The following is a 14,745-nucleotide window of genomic DNA, read 5'->3' on the forward strand; positions in this document are numbered from 1 at the left end:
CAGACCATTAGACTTCTCAGTTCTTAACCGGACACGGTGGTTTTGCCTCCAAGCTCTGTCAGCTTGGCCTAATAGAATCTCCGACTTGCTTATGTGGCAAATTGCAGGATGCCGATCACATCCTCTGGGAGTGTCCCTATATGTCGGTTGAAAGGGAAGAGCTTCTCAAGTCGGTCCGACCCTCAGTTGGACCGGTCGGCCATTGCGACTTAGTATCTACGAGGGAAAATTTCTCAGCTTTTAAAAAGTTTGCGGCATTATACGGCAAGCGAGAAGGTCTTTTCTCACCGAGAATTGACCGTAATATCATTATATGGAATTAGGGATCACGCACACTCTAGTGCACGCCAACCAAGGTCTTGGGAAGTTGCTCCTGGGACACTTTCGGCACAAATTTGAACAGCGCCTATCGTTCGTTACGCCATGGTATACGCCTGCAAAACGGGTGTGGAGACGTGGCGGGTGGTGGAGGGAAAAGCAAGTAGGTACCATAGCTAGATAGGCTAACAAGTCAAATAAAAAAAATGTTAAAATAAATTATTTTCTGTAAAAAATGATTAATATTCAACGATTAAAATAACATGTGTAGATAACCAATTATCAAAATAAAATTGAAATCTATTTTTGTTATTTTTGGGAATATTAACAACAACAAAAAATCTTCGCGAACAAGTGTGAAAAAAGTGTAATGAATTGATTGGTTAATTCTATGAATTTAAAATGAAAAATGCCGATATTATGCAATACTAAGGTAAAATTATTATTTTTTAAATTGTTTCGTAAAAAAAGTATTGGTTGTTCACTGTTTATGTACTTAAATTATTATTTTCGCAATGAATATTAATTGAAATCGAATCTAAAGATTAGAAAACAGCTATAAACATACCATATAAGCGTGAAGATCAATAGTTTTGACAGAAAATACTACTTAGTTAGAGCGAGAGAAAACGGTGCAATAGGTGTCATGTAAAAGCAGTCTGAAATAATAACGGCAACAATAATTAAATTTACCACAATATAATAGTGCGCAGTAGAAGAACTCGCATTCTGCGAAATGTCAAGGTTATGTCGAAATGTCAATGTTGTATCGTAAATATATGGCCGTATATTAAAGACCGTCCAACCTCTTTGGGTCGTATAGTACTGACACAAACTTCATGTATAAATAAAACATGGTTCTTGTCGGTTAACACTTTACATTTTAATGGAAGCCAGCAGCAAACATTTTTTTTAAATAGCCGATATACTGGATTATTTGTTAGGTTAGGTTATGTTGGGTTAGGTTTTCATTCTTGAATTCATGAATTTTGCCTAAATCGGCTATGAAAATTTAATTAATGTTCATATCGAACCTAATAAAATTGGAGACCGTATAGTATACGGTCATCTCATTCCGATAAGAAAGCTGACGGCGAACTGTGCCACGGTGAAATGTTTTACGTACAATTTACATGTAACCAGTGAATATTACCAAGCGGCAGTAGCACCTGTCAACATTAACATTCGTCTTCTCCATATCCCCCTCTTTCTCATACGTTTACGTGTTTGTTCTATATGACTGCCTTCGTTCCGGTGTTTCAGACTCAATTCTTGGTCTGTGAGCTGCTGCATCAGCCTGGTGGAGTCTTTATAGAGTCTTATGACTAGGGGCCGGATTTATATGCTAGTGCATGTTTTGTTAGGGTGTATGCACAACTATGAGAGTTGCACAGAAATCTGTTTTGACAGACACAGAATCCAAAAATATAATTTTATTGTGCATATAAATGCATATTTGAGACGTTAGAGCATATTTTAGAGCTTTTGAATTTATAATTTTAGTTTTTTTTTAATTATTTTATCGAAATATAAGTAAGTTAGGAAGGTACATAGTTTAGATGCACTGGCATTTTTAATGCCATCTCTGAGCTGTGGATTTATCATAAAAAGTGAAGTCAGCTCGGGCACTTTCATTTAAAGTTTGCCCAATCACCTCTGTGGACGTTGAGAGGTCGTTTTCCGCATATGAGCAAAATACTGACATATACCTATGCGGAAAAATTTAATGCCAGAGCACAATATTTTGTTTCGTTTTTTTTAATGTTATGTTTGGTTTACATTGTATTTATTATTCAACTATTTGTACTTGTGAAAAAACTATTTTAAAAATCGTAATTGATTAACTTTATATTCATTGTTTATGTTTTTTTGATCTGTTATCGTATTATGTTGAAAAATTATTAACTAGTTATTCGATTTTTTGTCAGTAATATTGGGTATATTATATTATGTAAGATATAATTTTTTCCCACAAAAAATGTCAATTTTTAATTGCATATTTCTTCGGTTTTAGTGCATATTTTATTGATTTTAAGTGCATACGTGCATGCATATAGTCATGTTTTTGTTGCATATAAATCCGCTCCCTACTTATGACTTTGCTGAGTACTCCATCGGTGAATTTGTTCATTTGTATAGCGGTGTTGCCATAGAATATACTTACGGCTGATGGTTCTTCCTCATCCATAATGCTTAAATTTTTTATTGGTTGTGTATATTGCGGATTAAAATAATTTATGATCATGTAAATTATTATAATTATCGTGAAGTTTAATGAGGTTGCCAGCCACTTGTTGCCAATGTGGACACGGCATAAGGTTACAGCACCCCAGTAGCGAAGGGTGGAGGTAGGCTGTTAAGATCCGCCATAAATAATGCACATTAAAATGTGTCAGTCATACGTATTTGTTTTCTTGCATGCGAAAACCAAGCCATAATAGATAATAGTCAAAAAATACTCGTCTATCTATAAAATATCTAAAATTATGCAATTAATTGATACATAACTTTAGATATTTTATAGATATAATAATATTCTTTATTTATTATAGGTTGGTGTAGACAGGGCTTAATGAATTTAAAATTAACACCATTCGTAAATAGTTGTAGTCTTGTTTCAATGAAATCAAATACGTACGACTGACCAGCACTCGAAATGGAAAAGTTTACGAACCGGAGCGCTCGACAGTTTTCTAAAGATATTATTTACATAGTTATCAAGGTTTATGTTTATTTCATAAAAATGTGCGTGTTAGATTTCCTATTATATGGCCTATATAGCTCTGACGGTCACACTATTTTTCCACGAGACGGAGCGATAATTTTACCGATTTCACGAACAGGAACGGCGCTCCGGTCCATTTCGAACCCTGCGACTGACACAGTTTAGTGTGCACTATTCATGGCGGATCTTAACAGCCTACCTCCACCCTTCGCCACTGCAGCACCCTATCCCTATTATAATTACCCTTAACATATTAATTTATCGATATGTACTCTTATCACTAGGTATGCTATTCCCGAACTGTAAGCATCATTAATTGTATTCTTTCACGGACCCGGAAACCCCGTAAGCGGGGAGGGATAACTTACGCTAATTTGGCGGGGGGTGGCACGTTAATTTACTACTAAAAAAGGGTTGGGGACCACTGCTATAAACAATAAAACGTTTATTATTTGTTATATTACGTAATTTCTTGTAGCTTTTTCGTATTCCATATAAGAATTAATTATTTCAGAATATGTACTTATTTTTTATTGTTGTTGAAATAACTGTGAAAGCTTTTGAAATTTCAAAACTTCCCAAAAGGGAAAGCGCTCTGTGGACCGGTTATTGTTACCGTCACAAAATCATGCCCTGCCCTTTTATGAATGACTGTTGGGTCAGACAAATTATCAGAGGATCGTTTTTACTAACAATACAAATAATACAATTATATAAATTACATAATTGTATTTAATTATCATCTGAATCTTTCCACCAATTAAAAAAAAACAGTATCACTCATACAGCGCCGATTTTCTTTGACGCAGACGACGCGTTGGATTTGACAGAATATTTAAAAGGGGGCTTGGAGACCGTCCAAACCAGTCTTAAATTATAAATCCCAAAAATAGTCCCAAAGCATAAAGAAATCTCATTAACTAATTTCAAATGAGCCTATTATAGTCTATTAACCGCCTGTTTAAAATATAGTAATAAATAAATAGATATTTTTGTAAAAAATCATTGACGTAAAAGCTAATCCTGGAATTTCAGGATTTCGACAATCATACCTCTGACCTTCCTACCCGTAGACTATCCGCATGAGATGCAAACCTAGCCTCTGAGGGTCTTGAAGATTGGGTAAAGCCAGCAGAGCATCTCCCACCCGGACCAGTCTCAATTACCGTACATGGAAAGCCCTAAGCTGACTGAGTACCATAGTAGGGCGCACCCGAGACAGCATGGTGAAGTGGGGGTTCTTCGATGACCAAACCTGCAATTGTGGTGAAATGCAAAGCATGGAGCATCTATTTTCATGCAAAGCTTGCCCAGTCAGCTGCAATTTCGATGAGATCCTACAAGCTGAGGAAAACGGTGTTGCCTTCGCCAACTTCTGGAGCGACACAATGTAGGTATTGGAGACCCGACACAACGGAGAAGAAGGATTTCGCAGTCAAGAAATTAAACGAGATCACACAACCTAATTAGTACATCATTATGTATCTAAATAAATAATAAATAAATAAATTATGTATTAAGTATATGTTTATTTATTTTTTGCATGTCGTACTTTTGATGGTAATTCTAGATTGAGCTGACCTTTATATTTTACTAAACCTTGCGATTTCTTATACAACAGTATTTTTATATTTGCTGTGGTTCAATGAAACACAGTGTTCAATAGGATAACATTGGCAATGTATTGTTTTAAATAATGATGGTAGGTTGAAAATTCGATAGTTCCGGTTTCCCACGATAGATTGTAACTCTACCTAAGAACTTATGAATTAGATTAGATAATCATTTTAGTACTATTCCAGTGGCGCACTGTCTGCAGAGAATATATTATTATGAATTAATATATTTTTATTAACTTGCTGCTGCAATAATACGTTTGTGTATTGTTTAAGGATTCCAATCATGTGGATTTTGTACGGAAATAAAATGATATTTGGAGAGAGGTTTATTAGTAAGATTAATAAAAGCCTTAAACGATAGTATTAAAATAATCTGTGTTTTAATATAATAATATTATGTGAATACATAATGAATTGTGTTAAACAATATCAGGAGGGCTGAGGTTTAGTTTGAGTTTAAGCCAAATCTTTCACTCACGTCACTAACCACAGGGCTTTGGGCCCAGAGATCAGTGACGTCCCCAGACAAAATGCCGCCCCTAGGCAGCGAAATAAGGCTGCCCTATTTTTTATACAGTATTTTTCATTATTATTTCGTCACTGAAATATCTAAGAAATGTGTTGTATAAATACATTACCGACAAAATATATGCTACTAAATCTAATTTAAATGCTATCCCTGCTTCAACAGAAATATTGCGAGTCCTAGATTTCAGATACATCTAAAAATACACCTGGCAACTTCCAAAATGACTGGCAAAAATATATGGAAAATTTTTAAATTAGGCAAGTATGTACCACCTATAATAAAAAAATCCTGCACGTGTCATTGCTGGACGTGACCTCCGAGGACAATGGAAGTAAACTAGACATCGCGTACCCGACAAAAATACAGTCCTGTTAAGCCTTGTAGGTATGTTAATTACTTAATCCATTTTGTTTCCAACCAGTGAGCTGATTTTTTAATGGAAAGATATTTCCATTATTACTAAGCTTAGGCAGCTATTTATACATATATATATATATATATATATATACCTAATGATTCTCCTCCATTTGCCGCCCTTCGAGTAACTGCCGCCTCCAAGCGACGCTCAATCTGCCTACCCCCACGGGACGTCACTGCCAGAGATTCCCAAATATATTCAGAAAATTCTTTTCAAAAATAAATACACCCCAAACAAATATAAAAATGCAGCGAAAGATTTACGTTATAATATTATGAATCTATTTTTTTTACTAATAAAACATAGTAAAGAATGATGCTGTCGTAAATAAGATACCGTGATGTTTAAATTATAAAATTATTTATAAAAATCAAACATGGTAGCATCGCACACCGCATCAAATAAAGAAAATTAAAATATCGACATGTTATTAGGTATAAATGAGAACTCTGCCATTCTGGGCAGTGTTGACCTGTATGTCCCTGATAACTATCTTAGAAATAGAGACCATCAGTTGTTTATTCTCCCAAGGTGCAGAACCAACGTGCCACTGGTAATGCCAATTGGGAGGGCGATAACTATGTTCAGCCAGATTGCTTCGGGTGTTGATATATTCCACCTGCCTGAGTGTGAGTTTAGGTGGACGCTATTTTATAAATTCTTAACATAGGGTCTTTTTAGCAAACTCGGTGTGGGTACTTCTTTGAACTTCTATAATATGTATAATTGTATTTTCACTGCTTTTGTATGTTGGTCCCTTGTATTACTTTTCTTTTTCTTTCTTCTTTATAATAATGTTTCATGTCATGTTGTGAACGTCTTAAACTTATAATTTGTAATGTCCACCATATGTTTAAAATTAAAAATTAAAAAATTGAATGAGTATCCGACATTGATATTATTGGAATAGTGTGTAGATGCCTAGTATACAATGTTTATGGTGGATAGAGGCAACTTAATTTACATTGACGTACATAAATTAATCGATTGTCGATGGTGCTGTCTGGGCAGCGAAATATTTAACCCCGAGGTCACCCTCGTTGCGGGAGATGACTGCGGCAACGCAAATAACAACGCTATTATAACGAATGATATTAATATCGTTACTATATTACAATAAAAAAAACCATTAGGTAGTACATAATAAAAAAAAGTTATCATCGCACCGCGTTAGCATACCTAATCAATTTTTGAATGTTGAGACTAATCACGAAGGAGGTTGATTTGATTAAGAACGTCATTCAAATGAATTAATTACCAACCATAATATATAATCTAATCATTGAATTTGTTATTTTATTGAATATTGAATAAAAAAATAAAAAAAAATTATCGGCAAGTACAAGAACGTAAATAATAAATTTGGCTGGCGCCGGACATCGGTACGATTAATTTAGAAATGTCATTTACCTTAGTACTATTGCATACAAAACCAATCGCCTTTCGATTGGCATAATTGTAAGTATCTCAGATAAAACGTAATTATTAGAAATAATTCACATGGATCATAGACGTGCCGATAGCTTAAAGGCTCAACCTCTCAACAGGAAAGTGAAAGATATGAATTCGAGTCCCGGACATAATTTTAAATACCAGGATTACGTGGTTGTTATACTATCGATTAAGGGATTCTGGAATTAGACAGACGCAAGTGAAATTTTACACGTAATCTCTAAATAAACTTAGAACTTCACGCTTATGCGGTATGTTTATAACAAATAAAACTCTGACATTTAGTGGCACTCTTTAGTATTATAATATTGGAAAAGGGACAACTGGACGTCAGGACAATTGGGCGCCGCACTGTCGAATGACATAAATATACACATTCGTTTCGATTTTATACAGCAAGTAGACGAGGAAATTCTGGGGCGCGACAAACCGGTGTGGGTCCTGGCCTCCTCCAACAGCTCCCTCCACCTGCCCCTATCCAGTGTGGCTGCTTTCCAATTTGGTACCCCCAGAATACAGCAGTCACTGGCAGCTCCATCTAACCTGCGAATTTTTGGCCTCCCTCTTCTTCTACGTCCTATTGGATTGCTGGACATCACTCTCTTCGCCGGTTCATTGTCATTCATACGGTGCACATGACCTAGCCATCGCAATCTACTACTTAGTACCTAGTTTTAATTCATTTTGCTCTTAATATAATGTATTTTTATTGCGGATTGATAATATTATCAATATTATCATGTCTGAGGCTTTATATAAAAATAAAAGAACTCTCGTTAGAACTTAAACATGTTATGCACAATAAATTATTCACCTGTGCATATTTAAAAATATTACCAAGTATTAAATAATATCTAATATATGTAATAATTTAAATATTATTATATATTTTAAAAGTAACTAAAGGTTACGAACGTCTATAATTATTATTATTTTCGAATTTCATTCGATTGCGTGGCACCCAGTTGTCCCGACGCGGAAACGTCCTAGACCCATAATATTATACTTATTATGTTTTATAATAAATTATGCATAATAATTTCGATCCGGTAACCTCGTGAGAATTAGAACATTAATGGTATTTTCTTGAAATTATCAATTCATATTTATTTAAATGAAACATTGACTATCTTTAAATTACCTACACGTTTGTTGAGCTCACAAAAATGTATATTGTTTATTTAAAAATCTTACTATAAATAATTACAAGATAAAAAGAACTTTTTATGTACAACGTTTTTAAATTTTCTGTTGAATCATATGAAATTGACTTGATCAAACAAATTTGTACTTGATAGAAATAATACTGAAATGTCATTTTGATTTCCATAGTAACGCACGCAATAATAAAGAGCATGTGAATTTGCCAGACCCGGGATTCAAAGCATGAATTTACAATATTATTAAATATTTCCATCTGTCTTTGTCCAACGGTTGTCGCATTGATCTATTACTACATTCAATAGAGACTGTTTTTCAGTTATAAATAAAATTCTACATTAAAAACTATACTGATGGGTCTCAAATGAACTTTCCATTTTCTTCTAATAATATAATAATTACAAGATAAAAAGAACTTTTTATATACAACGTTTTTAAATTTTCTGTTGAATCATATAAACTTGACTTGACTAGCTTAAACGATCAAAAAAAAAATGTGATAGAAATAATACTGAAATGTCATATTGATTTCCATAGTAACGCACGTATATATTAATAATTTAGTTGCTAGGACCCCAAACCCCTACCAACCAATAATAGTGGATTGGATTACGGATTTCTTCCGAAATAACTTTTCATACAAAACAGAATTAACTGAAAATGAATTCAATTCTACTTAAAGATGGCTAAAAGTATTAAAAATAATTACAAGATAAAAAGAACTTTTTATATACAACGTTTTTAAATTTTCTGTTGAATCCAATGGCATTAAATCATATACACTTGACTTCACTTGTGAAAAATTTGACTTGATAGAAATAATACTGAAATGTCATTTTGACATGTCATATTGATTTCCATAGTAACGCACGTACCTATATATTAATAATTTAGTTGCTAGGACCCCAGACCCCTAGCAAGCAATAATAGTGTCGAAATAACTTTTCATACAAAACAGAATTAACTGAAAATGAATTCAATTCTACTTAATTGTGCATCGTCTTCTGATATATTCTAAAAGTTTCAAATGCCTAGCTAATCGGGAAGTTAGTTAAAAATCGATTGCAAGATTTGTACTGGACAAATAAGAATACGAGCTAAGAAAAACGTTGTAAAATGCATTGGCATCGTGTTCTGATATATTTCTAAAAGTTTCAAATGTCTAGCCAGTCGGGAAGTTAATTAAAAATCGATTGCAAGATTTGTACTGGATAAACAACCACCGGACAAATAAGATACGAGCTAATAAAAACCGCCCACGGTGGCCGCGCGGCATAAGCGTTGGACTATAAAGCCGTGGGTCCCAGGTTCGAATCCTGGGTCTGGCAAGTACACATATTGTTTTTCAATTTGTGTGTCAGGGTATGGACCTAATAGGTTGAGCAAGTGGCTGACATCCATTTCTCGTAAAAAACAAAATCTGTCAATACAAACCTCCACTCTGTGGAGGCCCATATGATCCTATCAGGATCGGACATGGTCAAAAAAAAAAAAAAATAATAAAAACGTTGTAAAATACGAAACCCCGGCCTATAACATTTTTAATCTCAGGATTTAAAAAATCGATTATAGTAAACCATGCTATAATAGTATAATAGATACTGAGTTTTTTTGTCAGTTGTTAACAACTAAAATGTAATTAATAATATTTAGGGATGTCCAATTATTGTCTATATACCTTCTATCAACCTACGAATTACTATTAATTATGAATCATGACCAGGGAACTCAGTTTCTGTGATCATGACAATTCAAAGGCGATTTTTTGCTTATATTTTCTCGGAAATGACGTAACCTCTCAGGTTGTATTTTGTATTGTTATAAATACATTTATGACAACAAAAACTAATATGATATTGACTTCATTTTAGGTGACTACTAACTGTGTAGGTACATAATGATTTGATTCACGGGAGACGACCGTGCAGACTATACCTAATAATTATTGTAAAAATCTATATTATAGGAATAATAGGTATATTATTTCCATGACCATGTTTACCATCTATGGTGGCTTCTTGCATCTAAATGGCTATAATCTTACATTGTTTAACATTATAAAAGAGACACTTCATCCGGTAATATTCAACGCTATTTTTGTTGTGAAGCAAATTGCTCAATACACAATTATTTATTATCGTTTTGTATTTTCATTGTGACTTTTATTATTGCACGATTGTCCGAATGATAATTTTCCAGATACGAATTTAATGAAATTGAGTTAATACCATTTTTTTTTAAATTAAAAATACATCGTTTTAAACACCTCAAACACAGTGGCGCGTTTAGTAACGTAGCCAGGGAACTCAGAAATAATGGGAACTGAAATAAATTATCCAACAGGTAAAGAGAAGCAGGCAACCGATCTCGAGTAAGGAAGAATACGGGATAAATTTAAACACGTGTCAAGACGTCATACATCGAATACTGACAACTGCTCTCAGTTTATGCATTGACGCTCATTTAATAATGGTGTATTACACACACTATTGCACGTCTATAATGAGTGGTTCATTTTCGTAGGACACTTTACACAGATTTTGTTTTTACGAGAAATGGATGTCAGCCATTTGCTCAATCTACTAGGTCCATACTCTGATTCATACATAAATTGAAAAACAATATGTGTACTTGCCAGACCCAGGATTCAAACCTGGGACCCACGACGCTATAGATAGACCGACGTTTAAGGCGATACCAAAACCTACCAGAGGCACATAGTTGAAAAATACGAAGCTTGCAATTTGAGACATTTTTTTGATAATTTACAATTTAAACTGTATTAATTAATAAAAAAAATGTACCTATCTGAAAATATTAAAAAGGTAAACTTACAATTGTATTTTTTTTAATATAAAATGTGAATTTGTCAAAGAATCCCATATTATTTAAAAAAAAAATGTTTTATGGTCATAATATTTATTATTAAAATTTATTTTATTAAGTTTTCTATGTTTTGTGTAAGAGATTTACTAAGTACTAATTCATAGTTGTAATATTTTTTATATTTATTTAAAAAAACATCGATTTTTATAAAAACATAAATGTGTATAACATAAAATCCTTTTTATTTATATCAAATCGAGCTTCAATATTGGGACCATACCCAAATAAGATAGTTATCCAATAATCATTGATAAAATTAGGAAACTCATTATCCCATAAATGATTTTCGGATTCCGAATAACAAATTGATGCACATTATTATATTGTGTTTACTCTACAAAAGTGTGCGCTACTACTTTTCGTTTACCTACTCATCGTTTGCGTTTGCCCAACACGCAGTCTTCATCTCCGATGCAAGGCAAATAATATGCATAATAAATAGCCATTCGCCTTGCACATATTGAATGCAGCTAATATAAATAGACATGAATGCATGTCACAAGTGCGATTTTTACTCAAATGTCAATTTGCATTTAAATTCTTATTTTCAAATAATGAAAAAAAGAATGTTAATTTATTTGAAGTAGGCTTGTAGTCAAGATACTTTTAGCACGTACATGTTAATAGATAAACATTGAAATAATATAAATAAAAATATTCAATCATTTATGTGTTTGTTTGTTAATTAAATTGTTATGCCAAATATGAGCCTTTTATATAATTTGAGATACGTGTTTAATATTATTATTATTACAACGTTTTTTTTATTACAACGTTTTTCTTATGTCGTATTATTATTTGTCCGGTGGTTGTTTGTCCGGTATAAATCTTGCAATCGATTTTTAACTAACTTCCCGACTAACTAGACATTTGAAACTTTTAGAATATATCAGAACACGATGCCAATGCATTTTTTAATACGTTTAGCCATCTTTAAGTAGAATTGAATTCATTTTCAGTTTATTCTTTTTTGTATGAAAAGTTATTTCGATACCATTATTGGTTGCTAGGAGGTCCTAACAACTAAATTATTAAATAATATATACGTGCGTTACTATGGGAATCAATATGAAATGACATTTCATTATTCAGTATTTCTATCAAGTACAAATTTTTTTGATCGTTTAAGCTAGTCAAGTCAAGTTTATATGATTCAACAGAAAATTTAAAAAACGTTGTATATAAAAAGTTCTTTTTATCTTGTAATTATTGATTTATATTTGCAGTATTTTTATTACACAAGTTGATTTTAATGTATCTCTCTCAGGACCGAATTTACACTTCAAGGGGCCATGGGCTAATAAATTTTGCCCCCCCCCCTCCAGAAAAACGAATCAAAACGAATCTGTCCATGTGTAATTTTAAAAAATATTGTTTATTTTTGTACAAATTTGTACAAAACGCCGATGATGCTTTCATATTCAACAACTCAATCGATGGTATTCAAGAGACAATCGAAAGGTTGCATAACAATTCGTCTCGATCAACGCCCTCTTGAATTAGTTATTATAATATAACCTCATACACTGACGATATCATGGATTTCGTCAAATAATTTGTCAAGCTACGCTGCCTCTAACTTATAATTTTGGTGGCCTGGGCTTAGCCCAGAGCCCTATGCATCGTGGGTCCCAGGTTCGAATCCTGGGTCTGGCAAGTACACATTTTGTTTTTCAATTTGTGTATGAGTTAGAGTAACGATCTGATAGGTTAAGCAAGTGGCTGACATCCATTTCTCGTAAAAAAAACAAAATTTGTTAATACAAACAGGCCCATATGATATTATTAGGATCGGACATGGCCGAAAGAAAAAGAAGAAGAAGATAATAATTAATGCGGCTATTATCTCCCTTGTATAATAATATCATTAAAAATAACAATGGTAGAAAATATCAATAGTGTGGTACCTATTAAAAAAGAAATCATTTATTGTTTATTTATTAATATGTATATTGTTATTAAATTATACTTGTCTGCTCGTTTACGATTACAATTTTCTTATTACGTTTTGTGATTATTAGGTATAAGTATACAATAACCATTAATTAAGGATTTATGATTATAAAATTAATAAAAGAATAATAAATTAGCATATCTATTTTTAATAATTGATTGTCGTAAATATGTCTATGTTTATTTAAATTAGCTGCGCGCAATATTTTCAGATGTCTATTGAAATGATTAGTAAACAAAAAAAAAATAACACAGCACTCGAATATAAACATTTTCAGTATTTTTCTGTCTGAACGTGTTTTCCGACTGAAATAGAAAAAAAATGTATTTGCATCTTACGATTATTGCCGAAACGGTTGGGTATTATTTATTTTTTTATGACAAAATTGATTTTTTATAAAATAACTGCACATTACTTATTATTTAAATTAAGAATTATGTATATTATAATATTATTATATACCTACCCTTATTATTAAAAATATTATTTAGAAATTTTCTATTTGTTTTACATTAACACTATTGTGATTTTATTGACAGTGGAAGCGTAAAGCTTTTCTTATTTTGTAAAAAGCTCATAATATTAAGTAGCTTTTTAATAAATAACTGGGTCAAGTAGAGAAAATAATTAATTATTCGTAAAAAAAATATTGTTTACATACCTCTCCATACATATCGTCCATTGTTGCACTTGTTAAATTTATAATAAATACTAAGTTTCGCGAAGTCGTGATCAAGAACTTGGCAATTATTTAGTTGTTTGTATTGGTGCGGTGTACCGTCCGCCGAACCGTTTCTTGCGAGACTGTTTTTCTGTCTTCGGTCTGTCATGTTAAAAAAAGATTTACACGGTACAGATAATTCGTTGCGTCTCGGAATCACTTTCCATCTCCGTCTGATACAAAGTAGTAATACACCACGGTAATGCCATATTTTCCTAACGGAATTATAGTACATGTTACAGAAAATTAAAGTAAGTCCGCTTCCGATTCTGCCCACAGTGCCCACAGAACAGAACAATAAATAGAATTCCGATAGGCGATAGGCTATACAGTAAGTTCTCGACTTACGTAATTAATTCGTTCCGAAGATTTTCGTGTAAGTCGACAAATCGCGTAAGTCGAATAAAACTTAAACTAAAACTGCATACACTATTAACACTTAAGAGCATACATAAGTGAAACGGCAAATAATCGAAATTCATATCACATAATTACAAGATAAAAAGAACTTTTTATATACTTACCACGTTTTTAAATTTTCTATTGAATCATATAAACTTGAAAATTCTATGTATTAATAATTTAGGACAAATAAGGCAATTGTCAAAAATCATTTTTTTGCTATTTTGCAACAAACAAACAAACTTAGAATACTGAAATGTCATTTTGATTTCCATAGTAACGCACGTATATATTAGTAATTTAATTGCTAGGACCACCCCCTTAGCAACCAATAATAGTGGATTGGATTACGGATTTCTTCCGAAATAACTTTTCATACAAAACAGAATTAACCGAAAATGAATTCAATTCTACTTAAAGATGGCTAAAAGAATGCATTGGCATCGTGTTCTGATATATTCTAAAAGTTTCAAATGTCTAGCTAGTCGGAAGTTAGTTAAAAATCGATTGCAAGATTTGTACTGGATAAACAGCCACCGGACAAACAAGAATACGAGCTA

The 14,745-nt window shown here is 32.6% G+C and overlaps 1 protein-coding gene across 1 annotated transcript in view; it reads right to left on the reverse strand.

Moving 5' to 3' along the window:
- LOC147074685 (hemocyte protein-glutamine gamma-glutamyltransferase-like) overlaps positions 1 to 13,871 on the reverse strand; it is a 43,569-nt gene extending 29,698 nt beyond the window's left edge. Inside the window, exon 1 of the mRNA XM_085943680.1 lies at positions 13,724 to 13,871. Coding sequence (XP_085799806.1) covers positions 13,724 to 13,744 — 21 coding nt within the window. The 5' untranslated portion in view covers positions 13,745 to 13,871. The remainder of the gene's footprint in view (positions 1 to 13,723) is intronic.
- Between the last annotated feature and the right edge of the window lie 874 nt (positions 13,872 to 14,745).

This window comes from Rhyacophila brunnea, unplaced genomic scaffold (assembly GCF_057557595.1).
Source record: "Rhyacophila brunnea isolate RB1 unplaced genomic scaffold, BYU_Rbru_1.0 scaffold_16, whole genome shotgun sequence".
Classification (NCBI taxonomy): domain Eukaryota; kingdom Metazoa; phylum Arthropoda; class Insecta; order Trichoptera; family Rhyacophilidae; genus Rhyacophila; species Rhyacophila brunnea.